General features: G+C 54.2%; 2 protein-coding genes across 11 annotated transcripts in view; one reads left to right on the top strand and one right to left on the bottom strand.

Moving 5' to 3' along the window:
• PTK2B (protein tyrosine kinase 2 beta) overlaps positions 1-13,283 on the top strand; it is a 37,394-nt gene extending 24,111 nt beyond the window's left edge. For 5 of the 9 annotated variants that reach the window (XM_054062041.1, XM_054062038.1, XM_054062040.1 and 2 more), the window contains exons 8-31: positions 590-730; positions 1,444-1,518; positions 1,617-1,718; positions 2,161-2,278; positions 2,646-2,685; positions 2,770-2,816; positions 3,108-3,161; positions 3,469-3,566; positions 3,658-3,742; positions 4,943-5,043; positions 5,126-5,241; positions 5,442-5,542; positions 5,663-5,752; positions 6,288-6,492; positions 6,997-7,105; positions 7,230-7,295; positions 7,943-8,068; positions 8,875-9,021; positions 10,513-10,548; positions 10,812-10,839; positions 11,199-11,254; positions 11,489-11,635; positions 12,142-12,222; positions 12,310-13,279. In XM_054062041.1, coding sequence (XP_053918016.1) covers positions 590-730; positions 1,444-1,518; positions 1,617-1,718; positions 2,161-2,278; positions 2,646-2,685; positions 2,770-2,816; positions 3,108-3,161; positions 3,469-3,566; positions 3,658-3,742; positions 4,943-5,043; positions 5,126-5,241; positions 5,442-5,542; positions 5,663-5,752; positions 6,288-6,492; positions 6,997-7,105; positions 7,230-7,295; positions 7,943-8,068; positions 8,875-9,021; positions 10,513-10,548; positions 10,812-10,839; positions 11,199-11,254; positions 11,489-11,635; positions 12,142-12,222; positions 12,310-12,525 — 2,385 coding nt within the window. In that variant the 3' untranslated portion in view covers positions 12,526-13,279. Of the gene's footprint in view, positions 1-589; positions 731-1,443; positions 1,519-1,616; positions 1,719-2,160; positions 2,279-2,645; positions 2,686-2,769; positions 2,817-3,107; positions 3,162-3,468; positions 3,567-3,657; positions 3,743-4,942; positions 5,044-5,125; positions 5,242-5,441; positions 5,543-5,662; positions 5,753-6,287; positions 6,493-6,996; positions 7,106-7,229; positions 7,296-7,942; positions 8,069-8,874; positions 9,022-10,512; positions 10,549-10,811; positions 10,840-11,198; positions 11,255-11,488; positions 11,636-12,141; positions 12,223-12,309 lie in introns of all 9 variants that reach the window. The other 4 variants (XM_054062034.1, XM_009563757.2, XM_054062036.1 and 1 more) reach the window with 4 other exon arrangements.
• Positions 13,284-13,519: 236 nt separating this feature from the next.
• On the bottom strand, positions 13,520-22,799 carry CHRNA2 (cholinergic receptor nicotinic alpha 2 subunit). Of its 2 annotated transcripts, XM_009563796.2 has the most exons (7): positions 22,663-22,799; positions 20,437-20,797; positions 19,040-19,194; positions 18,123-18,167; positions 17,782-17,891; positions 16,325-17,423; positions 13,520-15,749 (listed from the first exon to the last, which is right to left on the bottom strand). In XM_009563796.2, exons 2-7 carry the CDS (start codon positions 20,522-20,524, stop codon positions 15,624-15,626), a joined length of 1,623 nt encoding a protein of 540 aa, XP_009562091.2. In that variant the 5' UTR covers positions 20,525-20,797; positions 22,663-22,799; the 3' UTR covers positions 13,520-15,623. The 2 variants fall into 2 exon arrangements, with proteins under 2 accessions (XP_009562091.2, XP_053918018.1); XM_054062043.1 differs by lacking the exons at positions 18,123-18,167; positions 19,040-19,194; positions 20,437-20,797; positions 22,663-22,799 and having other exon boundaries at positions 16,325-17,287; positions 17,782-17,888.
• Between the last annotated feature and the right edge of the window lie 294 nt (positions 22,800-23,093).

Genomic DNA, 23,093 nt, shown 5'->3' with positions numbered 1-23,093 from the left:
GGGACACACACACACACACACACACACAGGGATACACACAAAGATACAGACATGCACATGGACATTTGCATGCACATGGACACACACAGACACGTACACACATGGATACATGAATGCACACAGACATACACATGTACAGACATACACACGCAGACACATACATGCACATAGATGCAAGCATACATATGGATATATGCATGCATGCACACAGACACACACGGACACATGCACATGGACACACATACATAGACACACAGACACACATGCATGGACATTTACATGGACACATGCATGTAGGTACTCACACATGTGCATGTACACATGCATGTCTGTGTTCACATGAGTGCATGTATCCATGTGTATGCATGTGTCTTTGTGTGCACACATGCGCATGTGCACCCATGTGCTTGTGTGTGCTTGTGTGTGCACATATCCGTGTGTGTGTCTGCGTGCATGTATGCGTCTGCGTGCATGTGTGTGTCCATGTGCAGCTCGCCCCCTCTGCACCCCACACCCCACTGCGTGCCCGCATGTGCCTGGTGTGTGCCCGGCGGGTGCCCACCATGCCCAGAAACCGCTGTGCCCGCAGCCCAAGCAGTTTCGGAAGATGATCCAGCAAACATTCCAGCAGTACGCTCTGCTGCGGGAGGAGGAGTGCATCCTCAAGTTCCTCCACACTCTCTCCTCCTTCGCCAACATCGACCAGGAGAGCTACCGCTGTGAGCTCATCGTGAGTGCAACAAGTAGGGTGGGGTGGGATGAGATGGAATGGGATGATGTGGAACAGGATGGAGTAGGGTGAGGTGGGATGGGAAGGGTTGGGATGGGTTGGAATGGGATGAGATGGAGTGGAATAGAGCTATATGGGAATGGAGCTGGGGAAGGGTCTGGAGGCCAGGGGTTCTGGGAGCAGCTGAGGGGCCTGGGGCTCTTTAGTCTGGAGAAGAGGAGGCTGAGGGGAGACCTCACCACTCTCTGCAGCTGCCAGAAAGGAGGTTGGAGCCAGGTGGGTGCTGGTCTCTTCTCCCAAGTGATAGACTGAGAGGAAATGGCCTCAAGCTCTGCCAGGACAGGTTCAAACTGGATATCAGGAACAATTTCTTCACCAAGAGTGTTCTCAGGCACTGGCAGAGGCTGCACAGGGAGGTGGTTGAGTCTCCATCCCTGAAGGGATTTAAAAGCCAGGTAGTTGAGATGCTCGGGGATCTGGATTAGTAGTGGATAGGTACGGTTGGACTCGATCTCAAAGGTCTTTTCCAACCAAACGAATTTATGATTCTATGATCCACCATCCCCTTTCCAAACCACCCTCTCTCCAAGTCCCTCTGGCAATGTGATTCTTCCCAAGGTGTCTCCCACATTGCATCAAGCTGGGGGGGGAAATCTGGCTCTGGGGGTACCTCCCACCCCCAAATTTGCATCCTCATTTTGTTGCCCCTTCAGCAAGGGTGGAACATCACGGTGGACCTGGTTATTGGACCCAAGGGCATCCGGCAGATGACAAGCAAGGAAGCCAAGGTACAGAGAGGGATTCTGGGTTATGGATGGGGAGTAGGGAGATGCTGCTCCTAAATTGGCAGTTTAAGTCCATGTTGGGGTTCTGTCTCTCCTCTCAGCCCACGTGTTTGGCCGAATTCAAGCACATCAAGTCCATCAAATGCTCCAGCGTGGAGGAGGGCCGGGCTGTGCTGCAGCTGGGGCTCAGTGGCACCCCCCAGGTGAGGAGGCTTTGAGGTGCCCTGGGTGCTGAGGGGGTGTGGGTGGGATGGGGGTTCCCCCCAATGCCATGTGGTAGTGTCACATCCCTGTGGGTTGGGTAGGACTTAGTGGATGACTCCATTTCCACTAAGAAATCTCCTGCCTCCAGCCTTGCATGAGCGGACACTGTCCCCTAAAAGCAGGGCACATCCAAGCTGCCACAGTGGTACCCCCCTCCTTACCCTCTCCCAAGGGTCTACCCGTGCCTGGGGCTGGTTTTATACTGGGCATGTTGGCGCATTTTACTGGGGTGGTGGGAAGGACGATGCTGAAGAAACTGGGATCTGCTGTAAAGCAGAGACGTGGTCACCAATCTGCCCTAAGGGGGGGAGTTCTCACCCCAACATCCCTTTGCCCTGGTTCTGGGCTCATCCATCCCCTCATCCCTGCCATCTCCCACAGTCCCTGGCCATCAAGACAGCTTCTCTGGCTGAGGCGGAGAACATGGCAGACCTCATTGATGGCTACTGCCGATTGCAAGGGGACTTGGAAACCTCCTTCATCGTCTTCCCCAGGAGAGGTGAGTGCCCTATGGGGCACCAACCCCAGCAGGGTCCCCACCTGTGCTCCCCCAAGCCCTTCACTCTTGCCATGGCTACAGCATCACCTATGGCTCTGGGGTGACCCCAGCTGAGATCCGCCAAACTCACTGCACGAGTAGCCAAGGCATTTGGGGTGTCCCAGCGCCCATCATGCTCTGATGGATTGGATGCCCCACCCCTAGAGATGTTCAAGGCCAGTTTGATGGGTCTTTGAGCGACCTGATCCAGTGGGAGGTGTCCCTGCCCATGGCAGGGGGTTGGAACTGGATGGGTTTTGAGGTCCTTTCCAACCTAAACCATTTCACAATGACTCTATGAAATGACAGTCCGCTGTCCTCTCTGCAGAGCAGGAGAAGAGGATCAGCTTGCCACAGATCCCTGCCCCGTGAGTAGTGCCTGGCCCTGGAAAGGGGACACCATCTTGCCCCTCTGTCCCACTCCCTGTTCCTCACCTCCTCCCACCCCACAGGCACCTGGAGGAGAGGCAATCCACACTGTCAGACAGCATGAGTGTGGGTGAGTCTTAGTGCTCTTCTCCATTCCATCCCAGGTGATGTGGGCAGGACATGGGTGCATGGGGATTTAGGGGTTTGATGGAGCTGGACACCTCCAGCCCTTTGCCTGGAGCTTGAGATGCAGCCGAGCATCTGAGATGGGACCAGCCTGGCATCTCGCAGGCTCCTGCCAGCCATGGTGCCTGCAGGGGCTTCACCGGGCTGAGTGGCCAGACACCATGGTGATGCTGCAAGAACCCCCCTGAGTGGTGAGCTGCCCGAATCCCTGCCTGCAACTTCCTTCTTGTCCTAGATTCTGATATTTATGCTGAAATCCCTGATGAGTCTTCAAGACCCAGGTCTGGAGGTAGGTACCACCTTTCTCCTCCTCCTCCCCACTCCAATTTCCCACCATATCTCCCTAAAGCGGGGAACAAGGGTTTGCCTGCACTGCCCACTCTGCCTCCCAGAGGGCCTGAAGGAGCTGGAGTCACCTCATGCACCATGTGGCAGGACCTGTGGGTTCTTGATGAGGAGGTGATGGAGAGAGTTGGTACCCAGGAATCACCAACATCTCCTGTACATGAGGGCTCTGCCCATGGAAAGGGCAAGGGTACAGGCAACTTCCCACCCGCTAGTGCTGCCACCTCTGCCCTGCTTCTCTTTCTGTGAAGTCCAGCACTACGGAATCTCCCGGGAGGATGTCATGTTGGGCAGGATCCTCGGGGAAGGCTTCTTTGGAGAGGTCTACGAGGGGATCTACACTACCCCCGTGAGCATCCTGCCCTTTCCCTACCCTGCCTGCCTCCTCCACAGCTCAGAGGAGTGAGATAACAAGCCCTCACCCCTTCTTCTTCTCATAGAAAGGGGAGCGGATCAACGTGGCTGTGAAGACCTGCAAGAAGGACTGCAGCCCAGAGAACAAGGACAAGTTCCTGAGTGAAGCAGGTACACCGAGGGTTCCAGCTGCCATATGGGGGGGTGGAGCCCTCTCATCGTCACCATGGGGCTCACATAGAGGGGCAGAGGACAGATGTGGGGCAGCCTGATGCTGTTTGCAGTGCTGCAATGATGGGGTGTTAGAGAAAGGATATCAGGACCCTGCCCTGGCATCTTCTGGTCCCCTGTTGAGTCCCTGCTTGGCGAAAAATTCATAGAATAGAATCATAGAATTATGGAATCATGGAGGTTGGAAAACACCTCTAAGCTCATCCACTCCAACCGGCAGCCTAACCCCACTGTGCCAACTAAACCATGTCCCAAAATGCCATGGCCATAGAGTTTTTGACCCCGCCAGAGATAGGGTCTCCACCACTGCCCTGGGCAGCCTCTACCAGGGCTTCACCACTCTCTCAGGAAAGAATTTGTTCCCACTATCCAATCTAAATCTCCCCTGCCACAAATTGAGACCATTTCCTTTCATCCTATCGCCTGTCACTTGGGAGAAGAGAGCAGCACCCAACTGGTTCCAACCTCCTTTCTGGGAGCTGCAGAGAGTGATGAGGTCTCCCCTCATCCTCCTCTTCTCCAGACTAAACAGCCCCAGGGCCCTCAGCCGCCACTCATAACACCTGTTTTCCATCCCCTTCCCCAGCTCCTTTCCCCTTCTCCAGATCCACTCCAGCCCTTCAATGTCTTTCTTGACCCAAACTGAACTCAGTGTGCTTGTGACTGGCACCAATTGGATTTAGCTCCATTCGCCAGAACTCTCTGGCCTCGCCCATCCAGCCAATATGCAGGAGAGAGCGGGAGGAGGGAGATGGCCCACGCTTTCACCACTGTGACCCAGCTGTTCTCCAGAATACTGAGTTTATTTCTCCCCACAAGGTAGAGGAGAAAAGCTGCTGAATCTTTGTGTGAGAGCAGAGGGGCATCTCCTGGATGTGAATCCTTGGGGAGCTAGAAATGAGGAGCTCCAACCCCTTTATGGATGTACTAGGCTGTTCCTGGCAATTCCTCCTGCTCTGGATCCAGCATCTCGGCAGGGATCTGCCCATGACAGGAGTGTTGGAACTGAATTATCTCTAATGTCCCTTTCAACCCAAACCATTCTATGATTCTATGACCTCATCCTACATCCCAGGACAGGGGTTTGGGCTCCTGGAGGGAGTCGCCCCATTGCAGGGTGTCTGACATGATCTCCCACAGTGCTGATGAAGAAGCTGGACCACCCCCATATTGTGAAGCTCATTGGCATTGCAGAAGAGGAGCCCACCTGGATCATCATGGAGCTCTATCCCTACGGAGAGGTGAGTGGGTCCCATCCTGCCTCCCTCTTTTCCTTCCTGTCCATGCTTGGTCCTTGAGCCCCCCTTGCTCATCCCATTGCAGCTGGGGCAATATCTGGAGCAGAACAAGCACTGCCTCGCTGTGCCCACGCTCATCCTCTATGCGCTGCAGATCAGCAAAGCCCTGGCCTACCTGGAGGCCATCAACTGCGTGCACAGGTAGGGCAAAAGGGAAAAGGAGCGGGGGGGGATGCTGGAAGAGACTGGGGGAGGCAGGGACTGCATGGATACAGGCAGGTGGGAAGCAGGAGTGGACAGAGACAGAAGCTGGCAGCATGAGCTGTTTGCCCAGGTGTAAGGTCGTGTTCTCCATCCCTTGTCCATCCCTTCTTCTCAGCCAAAGGTCTCTCTCCCTGCAGAGATATTGCTGTTAGAAACATCCTAGTGGCCAACCCAGAGTGCGTGAAGCTGGGTGACTTTGGGCTCTCCAGGTACATCGAGGACGAGGAGTACTATAAAGGTAAAGGCTACATGATGGAGATGGGGCTCACTCCAACCCTGAGAGGGCAGAGATAGTGAGACCTCACTACCTGTGCTGGGGTTGCTCCATCCCCATGACCACATCTGTCTCTCCCTCCAGCATCTGTCACCCGTCTCCCCATCAAGTGGATGTCACCTGAATCCATCAACTTCCGACGCTTCACGACAGCCAGCGATGTGTGGATGTTTGGTGTGTGGTGGGATGGGGACGGAGCTGGGTCCTGGGCTTTGTCCACCTCCTGTGGCATTATCTTAATGCTCAGGGACAAATCCTGCTCTGGAGTTGGGAGTTATTCTAGCCATGCCCTTTGGGAAATGGCTCCTGGGGCAGAGTTTCTGGCAATTCAACTACCATGAAGTGCTTCTTCTCCTCCAGTGAACCCAAGACAGTCAGGGGGCTGAGTTAAACTCTACCTCCTGTAAATATCAATCTCTGTGCTTATCAGCCCATCCCTATGGCCTCTGGTGCTCATCTAATCCATCTGTCTGTCCCTAGCAGCCCTACAGCCAGCAGCAAAGAGGAGCTTGTCTCCTTGCAACTCCCCAGGAGAGCAATCTGCTCTTTCCTCTCCAATTTTCAACCATGAATGGGAAAGGCCAAGAAGCCAAGTGACCTGGTGTCACTCAGCAAAGTGTGGCAATGTCACCAGGTCCCCAAAAACCCGAGTAAGGGCATGGTTGTCCAGCTTTAACATCATTTGAGGTTGCTCATGGTGCTCCCACAGCTGTGTGCATGTGGGAGATCCTGAGCTATGGCAAGCAGCCCTTCTTCTGGCTGGAGAACAAGGATGTGATTGGGGTGCTGGAAAGGGGAGACCGCCTGCCCAAGCCTGACCTCTGCCCGCCCATCCTCTATACCCTCATGACACGCTGCTGGGACTACGACCCCAGCGAAAGGCCCAAGTTCAAGGACTTGGTTTGCAGTTTGAGGTGAGTGGGAAGGTGAGGAATCATAGGATGGTTTGGGTTGGAAGAGGCCATGAAGATCACACAGTTCGACCCCCAAAGCAATGGAAGGAAGTGATAGTGGGTTGAGGCCTCTTTGGTTTGATGGAGGGATGGGCAAGTGGGTGAAGGAGAATGATACCCTGCAAGATTTTGGGTCTGGAGGACAACTCTGAACTCAAAGGACTGTTTGAGCCCACCTGCCCCTGGGGTGGTGGTGGTACCTGGGCTGGAATGGAAATGCTTGCAGGGGAGGGCTCTTGCTGAGAAGTTCTGATCACACATCTCATTGAGACCAGTCAGGGTGATGCTGGTGTGGCCAGCCAGGACAATGCTCTGTCTTCCCAGTCCTTTCCCTTTGCTCTTCCTGTCCCTCCAGGCTCCCTTCTGTTTTCCATGGCCCATCCAGCTCAAGCAATCCACACTCTGGGTTATGCGAGATGTTCCAATGCTCCGTCCTGGGCTGTCACTTTCCATCTCTCCCTGCAGTGACATCTACCTGATGGAGAAGGAGCTGGCCAAAGAGCAGGAGAGGAACAACCGCCACCGGCCTCCCAAAATCCTGGAGCCGCCATCCTTCCAGGAGCCACCTCCAAAGGTGAGCAGAGGGCAGAACCCATGCAGGAGTGTTCATGTCCTCAGCCTGCTGAAGAGTGCTACAGAAGTGGGACCTCCTTGGGCTTGCACCCACTCTTCATTTCTCCCTTCTCCACTCCCTGCAGCCCAGCAGACCCAAGTACAAGCCACCACCCCAGAACAACCTCCTGGCTCCCAAGCTGCAGTTCCAGGTAATGTTGTACAGCCAAAATATCCCAAAGGGGTCGACGATGGAAAGCTGGAGCTCAAGCCTTTGGGACAACATGGCTTTTGGGGTTCCAAGGTACCCCAGGCCACCTTCAAGTGCTTCCGACCACTTTGCCAGCAGGATACTACACCACTCGGGTCTCTGCCCTGCCTTGCCCACTCTGTATTTTGTCCACCCCTTGGAGAGATTTTGCCCCTGGAAAGGGAAGTTTCCATGCTCAGCACTGGCCAGTTTGCACACACGGGTAGGAGGAGAGGAGATTTGCTGCTCTCTGGCACTAGTTGGGCTGAGTTTGGCTGCAACACAGGTCACCCTCTCTGCAAGGACCAGTGCTGGTCCCAGTAGCATCAGGATGAAGCCCTCAAGAGCAACAACTACTTTGGGTGCTCTTTTGAAGCTGGGCGGAGGTCCAGGCAGCAGTGCAAGACATCTCAAGCCTGTGCTCAGGGTGAGGGAGAGCTGAGCAGGAAAAAAAGGTCCCGATCCTGCTGCACAGATGGACATGAGGGCTGGTGCTGGCACAGAAGCTGCTATCCCCTGTGTTGTCTGCTCTGTCTGTCTGTCTGTCCGCACTAACCCCCCTTGGCTTTGTTTTGTGTCTGCACTGCCCCACTGCCCACCCATCCATAGGTTCCCGAGGGTCTGTGTGCCAGCTCGCCTACGCTCACCAGCCCCATCGAGTACCAGTCTCCGGCCAACTCCCTGCACACCCCACCACTCAACCGCCACAACGTCTTGAAGCGCCACAGCATGAGGGTAAGAGAGGGCTTCCTCCTTCCCACGGCATCCAAAGGACATCCCCGTCCTGGGTGGCCTTATCCCAGACATGTTGGGGACCTCACAGGAGGCAAGAACTTGGTGGGAGGGATGCTTGCTGCACCACGCTCTGCTCTGTGCTGCTGCCTCTGCTGCTTTGTGCTCAGTGTTGCTTCCAGCCTCTAACCAGATGGTCTTCAAAGTCCCTTCCAACCCAACCTAGCCAAATCTTGTCATCCCATGGGTGCTGTTTATGGGCTGGAGGGATCGAGCTCATGAAGGGCTCCAGCACGTTTCGAGCCTCCCACCATGCATGTTTGCATGCACATCCCAGTGAAGGCATGTTGGTGGATGAGTGGCTGGCATGGCATCCCCCAAAAGGGGCAGGGATGGGTGGCTGCCACTCCCTGGGGCTTTGGGTTGCCTTCTCATGCTCAACATTGTCACCTGAAATGGTTTGCAGCCTGACCTTGGCTTCTCTAGCCCTGAAATCACAGCTGGGTGTTAGGGCACATCCTGAGATGCTCTACCAAGCATGGCTGCACTATGGGAGCAAGTTGTTCTCCAAGCCCATGCATATTGACCATGGAATGTACCAGGATGCAGTGGCTGGAGATTTGGAATCAGCTGGTGGTTTGTCTCTCTGCTGGAAATCCAAATGCTCCCCAAATTCTGTTTGGAGGTTCACTGCTGTTGGGGTCTGGCACATGGCTTGCATGCGCAGAGCAAGACTGTGGCTCCCATGCCAAAGTCAGGGAGGGCTCTGACTCCTCAACCCACCAGTAACCACCAGCTCTGCGAACTAGGAGGAAGATTTCCTCCGTCCCAGCAGCAGGGAGGAGGCACAGAAGCTCTGGGAGCTTGAGAGGCTCAAGATGCGGCAGGTCCTGGACAAGCAGCAGAAGCAGATGATGGAGGACTACCAGTGGCTGCGGCAGGAGGAGAAATCCCTGGTGAGTGGCCTTGAGCTGCCTTTAGCTATTTCACCATCGTGAAGGTGATGGAAGTAGCTACACCAACCATTACGGTTTCTCTTCACGGATGGAAAAGCCAATCTTCCTTGGAGGAATGGCTTCTCCAGCAGGCAGAACTCTTGCATCCCTTTATTTTCCACACATTTAAAGATCTCATGGGGCTGCTTTGTTTCAAAGTGAATATTTTGAAACTTGGGCAAGTTTTAAATACTCAAATACTTTCAATTGCATCTTAATGAGCTTTTACAATGCTTTAGAAGAGATGGCATCCAGAGGGACCTGGACAGCCTGGAGGGGTGGGCGTGTGGGAACTTCATGAAGTTAAACAAGGCCAAGGGCAAGGTCCTACACCTGGGTCAGGGCAATCTCAAGCATAAATCCAGACTGGGCAGAGAATGGATTGGGAGCAGCCCTAAGGAGAAGAACTTGGGATGCTGGGGGATGAGAATCTCAACATGAGCCAGCAATGGGAGCTCGCAGCCCAGAAAACCAACTGTGTCCTGAGCTGCATCCAAAGCAGTGGGACCAGTAGGGCCAGGAGGAGATTCTGTCCCTCTGCTCTGCTCTGGTGAGATGTCACCTAGAGCCCTGTGCCCAGTTCTGGAGTCGTCAGCTCAGAAAAGACATGGAGCTGTTGGAGCAAGTCCAGAGAAGGCAGTGGAGATGATCTGAAGGCTGGAGCACCTCCCATCCGAGGACTGTCTGAGACAGTTGGGGTTGTTCAGCCTGGAGAAGAGAAAGCTGCAGGGAGACCTTAGAGAAGCCTGCAGTATTGAAAAGGGCTCCAGAAAAGCTGGGAAGGGGCTCTTGGTCAGGGAGTGTGGGGACAGGATGAGCGGGAACAGTTTTCAGGTGAAAGAGGGGAGGCTGAGACAAGATCTTGGGAAGAAATATCTTCCTGTGAGGGTTGTGAGGCCCTGGACCGGGTTGGCCAGATAACTAGTGGCTGCCCCACTCCTGGAGGTGTTCAAGGCCAGCTTGGATGGCACTTTCAGGAACCCAATCCATAGCAGGGGTCTGGAACTGGGCTTTAAGGTCTCTTCCGACGCAAACCATTCCACAATTCTATGAAATAAGGACCGGAGATTGCAAATGTGTGAATAATCCATCATCTTGTCCTGAGACAGGTTTGGAAGGAGACAGAAAATCTTTTATTTGATCGATTCACACAACCACTAAAGCAAAGCCCAGCTCCCCTCACCGCCACAGCTGTCAAATGCCGAGTGGCTGCAAAAAGCTGCTTGAATTAAGCTTCATTTCTTTGAAGCAGCAGTTTCTGGTACCCCAGGAACAGGCAGGGATGTTGGAATGGGATGGAGATCGGACTAGTGCTGTCCATGAAGCCTCTTCCCCTCTCACATACCCAGACCCTGCAGAGAGGGTGCCTTCCTGTGCTGTTTCTGGAGTCTCCCAGAAATCAGGAAAACCCCGTTTTTCCACACTTCTCACAAAGCTTTTCCCCCTTTTCAGGACCCAGCAGTGTTTATGAACAACAACCTCCCTCCGGTGAGTGACTCTGGCCCTGTAGAGACCAGGTTGGGGTGTATTTATGTGCAGTAGGTCGTTCTCCTGAAAGTGTCTGGAGATCCTCGTTTGCTTTGGCATGGCCAGGTGATAGATATTTATCCCCCTCACATTGGGATAGCTAACCTGAAAATGTTAATTGGGTGGAATACTGGGGGTCCAGAGCATCCCACCATAAGACCTCCTCCTTCACCACCTCCAGCCAGGGTTTTGTGCCTCTCATTTGCTGTTTTTTCCCTCCACAGCTGCTCCCAGAGAAAGAGACGGATTACAGTGAGTACTCACAGCTGTATGGGGTGTGGGGTTGCCTGTGACCCCAACAGGGAGCACCTGCTTTGGGGCTGCAAGTGGGGACCTCTGTGAGGAAACTTGGAGCCGTATCCCTCCTGGCTTTGGGATCCTCCATGAATGAAATCTCACATCCCTGGGAGCAGTTTGCATGCCCTAGGAGGGGGTCTCACTATCCCAGTGACGGGAGTCCAAGGGGAGCTGGCACAGCTGAGGTGGGTCAGAGTGTCCAGCCACGGCAGAACACGCTGCTCCAGGGTGGTGTGGGGTGTGGCAGAGGTCCCAGGGGTCTCACAACATGCTAGGGGAACAGCCAAAGTAACTCTCCTTCCTTTCCCTTACTGATGGTGTAGCGGAGTTCACAGGTCCCCCACAGAAGCCTCCAAGACTTGGGGCACAGGTAAGATCTCCGTGAATGGGGCCGCCATGGTCCCAGTCCTCTTCCTTCACCTTCATCATCATTCTGCATCTGCGGGATGGAACTTCTCTCTTTCCCTTATGCCCCAAAGAAGTCAGACAGACTCAACAGCATCAAGATTGTGGGTGGGATGTCGATGGGTCTGGCCAGGGCTCCTCATAGGCATTGTTCTGGACCCCTTAGTCCATCTGATTCCACTGTGTTCCCATTCCACAGCAATCCATCCACCCAGCTCCCACTGCTAACCTGGACCGCACGGATGACACAGTGTACAGCAATGTCATGGACCTGGTGCGAGCTGTGCTGCAGCTGAAGAACGAGATCAGCCTCCTGCCCCCAGAGGGGTACATCCTGGTGGTGAAGGTAGGGAGGGCAGGAAGAGGACAACACCAAGGCTTCCATGGGCAATGTGGGAGGGAGTTTGGAATGAGTCTGTTGAGCAGCTCCCACCAAGTATCCTTCTCAAGAAGGTCTTGCACATGTAGGAGGGAACATTTCCAACATTCCCAGGTCCTCCTTTAGAAGCTTGAGTCAATGATGGAAGAATTTTCAATATGTCCTGCTCTTTCGTTGGGTCTTCGAATCAATGATGAGTTTCCAATATGCCTTGTTCTTACACTGAGTCTTTGAGTCAATGATGAGAGAGTTTCCAATATGCCCTTTTCCTTTGTTTGATGTTTGGGTCAATGGTCAGAGCATTTCCAGCATGCCCAGCTCCTCTATTGGGTCCTTGGGTCAATGATGGGGTAGTCTCCCATCAGTCCCCTCTCCCGAATGGGATCCTTGACTCTGTAGCACAGACTATTCCCATGCACCACTTCCCTGTGTCTGTGCCTGGAGTCATCCTAACCCTGCCACCTTTTCTGCAGAACGTGGGCCTGTCCCTGCGGAAGCTGATTGGCAGCGTTGATGAGATCCTGCCCATCCTGCCTGCTGCCTCGCGCACTGAGGTAGGACCAGAGATGAGGGAGAGAGTTTCAGTGTGGGGTTGGGTACTGATGGCACCCATGCCGTTAACCCCTGTGTGTCATGACCAGATTGAGGGGACCCAAAAGCTGCTCAACAAGGACTTGGCCAACCTCATCAACAAGATGCGGCTGGCACAGCAGAACGCCGTCACCTCGCTGAGCGAAGAGTGCAAGCGACAGATGCTGACAGCTTCCCACACCCTGGCTGTGGATGCCAAGAACCTCCTGGATGCTGTGGACCAAGCCAAGGTCCAGGCCAACTTGGTGAAGCTGTGCTTGGAGTGAAGGCAGGGGCAGAGAGAGGGAAGGAAAAGGGGTGGGACAGGAAAGGAGGAGAGGGACTATTGCACTTTGGTTGGTGGAGATGGGAGGAGAGCGTTGCAGAGGAGCTGGCTTTTATGTGTCTCCCGTGGCCTCGCCATCCTGCCCTCTCTGTCCCCCCTCTTCCTGCAGCTGCTCATGTCTTTAGCATCGTTTTATCGGTCTTCTGAAGAAGGGAAGTATCTGAAAGGGTTGGGGGGAACCTGGCCATCCCCAAATGTGGCTGAAGATCCATCTGGCTTGGTGGGTCCCCACTCCCTGGCTGCCAACAGGTCCATGTGTCTGTCCCTTGGCCCCTCTGAAGAAGGATGGCTGCAGGCGGCGTGTCGTGATGGGGACCAGGACCCTTGCAGCTGGTAGCTGAGCAACAAGGTGGCTGGGAAGCTGGCATCCCAGGAGGCCACGTGGGGTTCCCCAGGGACCATCACAGCGGTGGCCAGAGGGACTGTTTGCGTTTCCTTGTACATTGTATAGAAGAGTTTATTTAATGATCAGTGGAGCCGGTTCCAACACCCATGGCTGGAGCGTGCCTGGCCTCAAGCCTGCGGAGAACAGGAGAGATGGGAACCTATGAATTGCAGCCGAACCTGGAGAATGGTGCCTCTTCCAGCTGATTTTTCCTCCGAGCTGCTGCGTGTGAGCAACGGCAAACCAAGTTTCTGTTGGGTTTGTGCTTTGAGTTGGAAACTGTACGGTTCGGGCTTTTCCCCAGCATCTTCCCATAATGCTGTTTGTTCTGGCTGAGATAAACCATGCACAAAGTCCTGCTGTGCCTCTGCTTGCCTGTCACTTTGGGGACAAGTTCCCTGATCACCAGCACCTTCTTAACAGTAAGATTCATGCTGGTCAGATCTTGCAGATATCTTGATGGTGTGGGGACGTGCCATCCTGCTGGCAGCATCTCCATTGTTGCTGCTGGGGTGAACCTGAGTCCGCTGCATCCATGTCCTCTCTGGAGCTCCATTTCACTCCCACTGAGCCCACAGTCCATACGAAGGTCCTGGACTCCCCCTTGCTCCCACCCCAATTTCCTGGACTCTCCCTGCTCCCACTTCCACACTGGCCGGTAAGGGTATGTGCAGACCTTTGCATTTCAAAGACCATAAGGAAACACAATCATGGAATCATAAAGTCAGTAAGGTTTGAAAAGACCTCTAAGATCATCCACTCCAACTGTCAACACAACACCAACATGGCCACACAGTTTTTTAATCCCTCCAGAGACAGGGACTCCACCATTGTCCTGGGCAGCCTCTGCCAGTGTTTGACAACCCTTTCCTGCAAGGGTTTTCTCCTAATAGCCAATCTAAGTCTTCCGTGGCACAACTTGAGGCCATTTCCTCTCATCCTAGCACTTGTTACTAGGGAGAAGACACCAGCACACACCTGACTCCAACCTCCTTTCTGGGAGCTGCAGAGAGTGATGAGATCTTCCCTCAGCCTCCTCTTCTCTAAGCTAAACTGCCCCAGGGCCCTCAGCTGCCTCTCATAACACTTGTTCTCCAGACCCGTCCCCAGCTCTGTTTTCCTTCTGTGGATGTATTCCAGCCCCTCAAGACCTTCATGGAGTGATGGACCCAAAACTGAACCCAGGATTCGAGGTGCGGCCTCACCAGTGCCGAGTGTAGGGGGACGATCTCTTACGTACTCCTGCTGGCCACCCCATGGCTGATCCACACCAGGATGCTGTTGCCCTTCTTGCCCACCTGGGCCACTGCTGGCTCATGTTCAGCTGCTATCAACCAGCTCCTCCAGGTCCTTTTCCACCAGGCCTTATTCTCACAGGAGAACTCTCTCCACGCATGCATTCCTGGCTCTGTAGAGCCCTACAGCCTATGTGTGCCAGCTTAGAGAGACACACCTGTACCCATGAATGCATCCATCCAGACCCATCTGGGCACTCCTTCCCTCGCCCATCTCATTTCTCAGCCCCATGTGTGCACGCCTCAGCCAGCACTGCATGAGTGGCTGTAGCACCATCAGGATGTGCACATCCCTCCCCAGCACCGTTTATTCCAGCCTGTTTCACTCTCAAAAGCACAAAATGTTTTCTGAAACCCCTCGGTGTCGTGATGGGTCACTATCCCAGAGGAGAAATCACTGCAGGAAGAACCTAGTGTCTCTCAGGGCATGGAATAAGAGAGCAGACGCTCTATAAGCTTGAGTCCTTTAGGGTATATGAAGCTAGCAATAAAAAGCTGGATTGCAGCAATCAGAGCCAGATGGTTTGGGATCTGACATAGGATAGAGAGGAGGAGTTGCTCTAGATGGACCTCGGCAATGCAGGCTCCTCCTGCACCAGCTGAGTCCACCAGCACCCCTGAGCTCCTGTGGTCCATGGATGCCATCTGACCATGGTTGGGTGGGTTATCCTGCTCCACAGGTGGCTTTTCCCTTCTAAACTTTCCGATTTGGCTGCTTCCATCTCTCTGACACCTCAAGCTCCAGTGTTGAAGCAACTGCTTATGCTGGCAGGTTACAGAATATCTGCACCTGGGCAGGGCTTTACAGAGCATAGGCCCCTGAGCTGTGCAACCAAGTAGGGGTCTCCATCCGGTGACCATACCCCTTCTGCAGGGACCATCCAAAGCATTATCACCTACTTCACAACATGTGTGACCGCACCAGCCTGTGGTCCTGAGCACTGTGACATCCAGATTTGTCCTAAAGTGGTTTTGAAGTTCCCTCTTCTCACCCAGCACGTTGGAGTGACAACCAGACATAGGTCTTGGGTTTTCAGGAGGACTTGTAGCAGCTCAAGGGTACAGATGATTCTAGATGCTTCAACCCTGTGCTTAGGCAGTGGAGAGGCTGCACTGCACCTTTCTTGATGCCAGGATGGCTGTGACCACCCTAGCCAGGATGGCATGCAATGGTTCTTCCCCGCTAGTCCTAGGTCTCCCCTCAGCACAGCTGTTGCTTCACCCTCCATTTCCCACCCAAGGGTCCTTCATGGTTGCAACTGTGTCCTCCTGGAAAGAGGTGAAGGTCTGGCTGGACGTGGGTACCAGCGTGCTCGCTCCCTAGGAGGAGGGAGCATGCATCACCCACTGTCCCAGCCCCTAGATCATCCCCGCCAGGTAAGGTGGGAGGAAGAGCCCCACGGTGCCCAGCAGGCAGACAATGATGAACATCCAGAGGAAGATGCGGTCGATCACCATGGCCACGTACTTCCAGTCCTCCTTTACCTGTCAAGCAGAGAAAGGCTGTGAGAATGGGCAGAGGATGTAACCCCCTCATTTGTGAGGACCCCTTGGGATTAGGGGACCACATGAGGCTTCCTCTGCATCCACCATTTGCCTGAAGGTGAGGAGAGACTCTGTGTCTTGGGAAATCACGCGAGCAGCAGGGCTGGGGATGGACCTCTTCAGGGATGCTGCTTGAGGCAGAGCTAATCTCAACCATGGCTTTCTGAAACCACAAGGCTAAAAGTAGGGGTGCAGCCTCTGAGCCAGGTCCTAGAGGGACAAGCTGGGGTATGTCTGCTCTCTGAGGGCAGGACAGTATGGGCAGGAGAGGGACCTACAAATCCCTTATAGTCATCAGGGATGGGAGATGGAAGAACCCTCCAACTGACCCTGTGGACCAAGCTTCTCCCAGGAGGTGGTTGTTAATCTTCTCCCTGGCTTTGAGTTCTCAGCAGCCAGAGAATGAACCAGAGGTCCCATCACTGACCCCTCCCCATGAAGATACAAGTAGTAGGAGGTAGCACCCAGGGTGGGGGACTCATCTCACCCTCCTGCCCTTGGGGTCACCCACTCACCGAGAAGTCAGCATCCTCAGCTCGCAGGTGGTCCGCAATGTACTGCACCCCTTCAAGGGCCTTCAGGATGCTGGGCGACAGCATCAGCCCCCGGTCTGAGCCCATCGCCTCCTCCTCCTCCCCCTTGGGGGGCACCCGAGGGGCTGAACCTGCCGATGTCTTCCTAGCTTGGCGCCTGCAGCCGTAACGGCACTGGGTGTCCTGGCCATGGGTGCCTGCCTGGGACATGTGGCTGGGGTATGTCTTCTCCTCCTCTTCCTCCTCCTCCTCTTCTTCTTCCTCCTCCTCCTCCTCCCACTTGTCATCTACGTCAGTCTCCAGCCAACACTGGGAGGTGCTGAGCCTTGTCCCTGGGAGGTCATACTGCCCCGTGGTCCCCTCAGGAGGAGGCAGCACCGGTGGTCTCTTCATGAAAAGCCAGCGAGGGATGAAGCCAAGAAAGAAGCTGCGCACCCACTGAGGCATTGTGTGGGTGCTGGGGGAGCGGTGGTGGACATTGAGGACAAAGACAGTGATGATGATGGAAAGTGTGACAAAGATCATGGTGAAGAGGAGGTACTCGCCGATGAGAGGGATGACCAGTGAGGTGGACGGGATGATTTCTGTGATGAGCAATAGGAAGACAGTGAGGGACAGCAGGACAGAGATGCACAGGGTGATCTTCTCCCCGCAGTCAGAAGGCAGGTAGAAGACGAGCACAGTCAGGCAGGAGATCAGCAGGCAAGGTATAATGAGATTGATGGTGTAGAAGAGCGGAAGACGGCGAATGACAAAGTAAAAGGTGATGTCAGGGTAGATTTCAGTGCAGCAGTCATACTTCTTGGAATTATAGGTGCCAATGGCATTTATGATGGCCCACTCGCCACTCTCCCAGTAATCCTTGAGGTCCACATGGTGCTCCATGTTCTCCAGGTCGATATTGGCCTTATCATAGGTCCAGGAGCCAAACTTCATCTTACAGTTCTGCTGGTCAAAGGGGAAGAAGGTGACGTCAATGCTGCATGAGCTCTTGTAGATGGCAGGTGGCACCCACTTCACCCTCCCATTGGAGAAGAGGTGGGCCTTCGTCATGTGGGTCACGGCGAACTCCCCATCAGCACTGCAGGGATGGAGAGATGGGAAAGTCAGAGGAGGATAAACTGTTTCCACCTATGTTCAGGAGCATCCTTAGCTCTCAGGACTGTCATGAGTCTTGATTTGAGGCTGTGGCCCCATTGTGCACCCCTACACAGTGCTGGGTTGACCCTCCTGGGCATGACCTGGGGCATGGAGATGGGCGGGAGTATGAGCACTGGGCACAGGAAGACAGATGCAGCCTGATTTGCGTCCTTACCTCTGGGGTGGGTTGGGGGAACTACTGGGATGGGATGGGAGAACTACTGGGATGGGATGGGATGGGATGGGATGGGATGGGGGAGCTGGCTCTAGGGATGTCCCATCTCGGCAGCATCACTCACTTGTTGTAGAGCACGAGGTCAGGGATCCAGATCATCTCAGAGGGCACTCGGATAGATGTGACATTGTCAAACTCTGCTGGGTCCCAGCGCAGCTTGTAGTCGCTCCACTCCTGGAGGGACACATGGAAGAAAGGAGAGCATGAGATGGCTCTGTGTCTGGTGGGACCAAGCTATCCAGTGCCCCCTCCTCTACCTCCTCCTCCTCCTCTCGCAGCATCCACCAGAGGAACAGCATTGTGGAGATGCCACCACACCTCTCCAGGCAGGATCTCTCTGCCTCAAATGCTGTACCCTCCTTGACGCATTCCTGCCCTTGTCCCAGAGAAGGAACAGGCCCCTACCTGTTTCAGCCAGACATTCGTGGTCATCATCTGGTTCTTCTCATCCTGCGGTAGGAAAGATGGAGAGGTGAGAGGAAACAGAAAGAGAGGACTTGTCTCACCACTTTATCGCCTCCCAAAACACTGCTTTCATGTTCTGCCCTCCATCTCTGGGCTTCAGCTCCTGGAAGCCACTGGTGCCCATACAAGCGTCCAAGGAGAAGCTGTATCTGCTCATCAAATAGATGAGATATCTGCTCACTAGAGGGCAGCAAGAAATAGCATATTGCAGCATACAGCTCTGAGATGCTCTGAAGGATGGATAAATGGACAGTCTCACGGATAGATGGATGGAGAGATGGAAAGGTGGATGGACAGACAGAAGGGTAGGTAGATGGGTGGGTAGATGGATAGGTAGATGGGTGGGTAGATGGATAGGTAGATGGGTGGGTAGATGGATAGGTAGATTGGTGGACAGATGGATAGGTAGATATGTGGATAGTTGGATAGGTAGATATGTGGATAGTTGGACAGGTCGATAGGTGGACAGATGGACAGGTAGATAGGTAGATGGGTGGGTAGATGGGTGTGCATGGAAAGAATGAACAAGGGATGGGTGGACAGACAGGCTCAGAGGTGTCCTGGGGCAGGGAGATAGTGGGTAAGGACATGGCATGGATGGAGATCTGCAGTTTCTCTTGATGCTCTCCTGTTGTCAGGGGAAGGGAGGGTTTAGGATGGAGGGAAGGGTAACAGATTCCCCTACCCATTGGATGTCTGGCGGAGACTGGGTGGGTGGTTTGCCAAAGGCTAGAGATGGCCAGGAAGTTGGTACTGCGCCACTGTCCCCAGACCCAGGTCTGGCAGAACAGTGGGACCAACTGGTGAAAAGTCAGATGCCATGCAGGACTGAGGTCCCCCACCAGTGGGCTACATACCACGTCGATCAGCTGAGCAATGGAGAGTCCAAACCTCACGATGACCACATCGGAGGTGTTGGGCACTGGCCGTGACCAACGGTTGTAGCCAGTGAAGAGGTGCTTGAAGAGGCGCTCCTCGGCGTGGCTGCCAGGCTGTGCCTGCAGGCAGGCAGCTGTGAGGAGATAGGGATAGGGACAGGGTGGGGAAGAGCTCATTGACCCCCTTCCACAGCCCTGAACCCCACTGAAACAGGATGCTCATTCTGGGCAAGATCACTGTCTGCTGCAGCAGGCAGGGATGCTGACCCCACCCTGGGATGGGGAGAGGGGAATTAATGCCCTCAAAGCTGTCCAATCCTCCTCTCGGGAAGTGGAGAGCGGTGGAAATTCAACCTTGCAATGCTGGCCAAGAAAATCCCACACACAGGTGGCTGAGGGCCCTCTTCCAGTCCTCTCCAATTGTTCTTACTGGTGCTAACTGGTTCATTTTTGCAAAGCGGACCCAGTCCTTGGGACTATTGCAGCCTGCCCGGAGCCCATCCCTCTGGCTGAACTGGAGACAAGGCTGGGAAGGAGAGTTATGCTCTTTGCTCTGCCTAAAAATTGTTGGCGCTGGTCTTTGGTGCCGTCAGCTTGCAGTGCATCATTCGGCCGTCCTTGCTCGCTGCAGAGCCCCATAAATCTCCGGCAGCAAGCCAAGGGAAGTTGAGGGAGGAAGGGAGGGATGGAAAGAGGGAGGGCTTTGAACAGCGATGTGCAACCAAACGAATGATGTACGGGCAGCTCTGCCCTGAAGAAGGATGGGTGTACAGCTCCTTTGCATTACCTATGCCACATGTGAGCCCTCCCTGCTGGGTAGGCAAACGCAACAAGGGGCCTCAGTTGTTGTACTTTGGCCAGAGGCCATGTTCTTATCAGCTTTGAGGGTCTTAGAGGTGTTGGGGAGAACCGGTCCCAAGTGAAGGGACAAGCAAGATGCTCAGCTCCTGGGAGGCCCTGATGGTAGGTGGAATTCAAATCCATTTTTTCGATCCCTCCATCATTTCTAACTTGCACTGAACGGATCTGGGGTCCCAGAGGTGCATCCCCTGTGGGGGATGGCCCAGCAAAGATACCCCCCTCAAAGTGTCTGAGTGGTGTCAAGCTCCTCTGCAAAGATGTCAACCCCATCCTAGCACAGTGCATGGTGGAGGACACCGTGCCAGTGCGGAGACTGGAGATGCTGAGAGAATGCATGGGGTTAAACTGGGAGAAAACTGGTTTTCCATGCGTATGTGTCACAGCCCCCTCAACTTCCACTCCCCTCCCCCCAAATGTATGCCGCCCCTCAGGTCCCGATGGCTGAGACCCATGGGAAGGCAGAGCTCAAGGGAAGGAAGCTAAGGTGCCCCAGGGAAAGACAGAGCCATCCTTACCCGCCTGGAAGGTGATGAAGCACCATGCGACAAGGGGGATGATGCCATGGGACAGCCTTTCCATGTTCCTTGTGATGGTGTCCCCCATGCACCCCTCCCTGGAGCAGTCTGCAAAGCCCTCTGGGAGGGACCAAAGGGAGCGATGAGCTGAGACAGTGATGGGAGAGAAGGCTCAGCAGGGAAAGCCACCGCAGGGGATGTCCAACAGGGTGTTCTGTGTGTCCTTGCCATTAGCAAACACTGGAGGAGCCATGGGTGGAACTGGATGTGGCCTGGGAGAGCCTTAGAAGGGACAGAGCCGGGGCAGGGTGGGTACGTGGTCTGGGATGCTCTACTGAGCCAGCTGCCCCAGATTTCATCCCTGGAAAGACAGCAGAGAAGAACAATGTCACCATGATGCCACTACGGCAAGGGTCTGGGAGATTAGGGTCCCACTGTGGTGCCCTCAAAGCCACTCCTAATCATGAACAGGGCTTAGAGCTGATCTGAGCTGCCAGCATGGCAGAGTAAAGGAAAAATGTCCCCAGAACATCTACTCTACATTTCACAACTGCTTCTCAGACAGGCAAGGCGCAAATCTGGGCCGCATCAGTCGCAGAGAGCTGGACGCCATGAGTTAAAGCAACGGGAAGCCCAGTGATTTAACGGCAGAGATGGAGTCCAGTGCTCCAAACCTTACTGGGGTGACCAGAAAATAACTGGTTTCAACCTTCCTTCTGCCATCCCTAACTTGAAGCTGCTTTGTGCCCTGAGAGCGAGGGAAGGGGGGAAGCATCTCAGTTGCCTTCTATAGGCTTCTAGGGCTGGCTTCTCCAGGAGCACTCGCTTCTGAGAAGAGGGATCATTCTTTCACCATCCACTGTCGTCAATCCATCTATCTGTGAATCCATCCATGCATCCATGCATCTGATTTTTCATCCATCCGTGCATGCTTCAATCAGTCCTTGCATCCATCTATGTATCTACCTACACATCCATCCGTCTATGGATGCATATGTTTCCCCTCCCCAGCAAAGCAAATCTCTTGCTCTGCAGAGGCCCCCAGATCTGCTCCTGCTTCCAAGGTGACAGACTCCTCAACACTCAACACATGCCCACAGGAGCAGCTTCCCCGCTCCAGGAGGCATTTGCTTTCATTCCCAAAGAGAAAGTTCCCAGCCCATTACTGATGTTCCTAAACAAGAACATCCTTTGGCTTAAATTCCTCCCTGCCCATGAAACTCTCCTGAACTCATCATCATCTGTGCAGTTTTCAACTGATTAATACACGGATGGTGGATGTTGTGGGAAATGGGATGAGAAATATCAACCATTGGGCTGAGCTGGAGAGGAAATTATGGATCTACTGGCTGAGATATCTAAATATACAGGAGAGTCTGGGGGTGCTTGAGGAGATGCTCCCACTCTGGGCTTGGTTATAGAGTCACGGGAAAAGGGATTTCATGGGTTCCCCGAAGCTCTGGTAGATGTTGGAGAGGGGAAGGAAGTGACCTGGGTGATGCAAAGCTGTGTGCGGAGCTGGGTGGCAAGTCAGATCACGGGTGGAGAGAAGCCCATGCGGGATGTGCACGCACGGTTGTGGCAGGAAGGGGGAGGTACGGGTGAGAGGCTGCACTTGTACACACACTGGTGTACACCCCAGGGTGCCGTGGCACCAGCATCTGGCACCCACATCCCCCTTCCCTCCTCTTTGCCCACCTCGATGCTCCTCCAGCTGCACCAGGCAGCCCTACCCTCCTGCCTGACCCTTTCCTACAGCCCTGCCTCCACTCCCTGCATCCAAACCCTTTCCCTGGTGGATTTCCCATCGCTCAGTGACACAAAGCATTTGGTTTGAAGCATTCAGAGAAGCCCGGGAGGCACCTACGTGCCTGCAAAATGCTGCTCACTGGCCCTTGCCAACCACTTTCCTGGAGGGATGCAGAAACCTGTCCCGTGTGGATGCTAAAGGCTGGACCGGAGGATGCTCGGTGAAGCTCTCAGCATCCAGACACTCAGTCAGAAAGGCAGCAAGGATAACTAACTTATTTATTGGATTTTGAAAGGTGGATAGCAGGGAATTTACGGTTTTTAGATAGAGGCTTCATGCAGAGCTGGGAAACTTTCCCTCTCTATCGCTCCCAGACTGTCCTCGGCACTCTGCAAACAGCTTTAATAATGGATATTTGCAGGAAAAATAGAGCTTCTTTTCTTCCCACCCAGCCCAGATGAGACAAACCCCCTTACCTGCTGCAAGGAAAGCAAGAAAGGGGTCCCCAAAGTCCCTCCTGTTCTCTTTGCCATGCTGGGATTGGGATGCTGTGCCTCTAAGGGCTCCGACGAGGACTGGGCTCAAGCAAAGGATGTCTCAGCTCCTACTCTAAGCAGTGACAGTGACGACAAGGGCTGGGGGAGGAGGGAGAGCCATACCCAGGCAGAGAAGGAGGGGAGACCAAAAGGATGAGGGGGAGGAAGGCTGGAGGGACATCGCCCCCCCCGGCCCTCCTCACCTCTCGTGCATCAGCAAAGACTCCCAGGGCTGGAAAGGGCTGGATTTAGCAGGGTTTTCTTAGTCTCACCACTTGGCAGGGGAAGAGGAAAGAAGATGTTTGGCTTTCTGTGGGAGGATGGGGAGGGAGAGGGAAGGAGGGTGGGAGTCAAAAGGTCTGTGGAGCAGT

Source organism: Cuculus canorus, chromosome 3 (genome assembly GCF_017976375.1).
Source record: "Cuculus canorus isolate bCucCan1 chromosome 3, bCucCan1.pri, whole genome shotgun sequence".
NCBI lineage: Eukaryota > Metazoa > Chordata > Aves > Cuculiformes > Cuculidae > Cuculus > Cuculus canorus.
The sequence above is the reverse complement of the archived record's forward strand: the minus strand, read 5'-3'. Positions and strand labels throughout refer to the sequence as shown.

Excerpts from the sequence above, each read along its gene's own strand:
- CHRNA2 (XM_009563796.2), bottom strand. The coding sequence starts at position 20,524 with ATGGGGGACACCATCACAAGGAACATGGAAAGGCTGTCCCATGGCATC. Across the intron at positions 17,892-18,122 it reads CGAATGTCTGGCTGAAACAG|GAGTGGAGCGACTACAAGCT; the intron begins GTAGGGGCCTGT and ends GTGTCCCTCCAG. Across the intron at positions 15,750-16,324 it reads CTGAGGATGCTGACTTCTCG|GTAAAGGAGGACTGGAAGTA; the intron begins GTGAGTGGGTGA and ends TCTGCTTGACAG.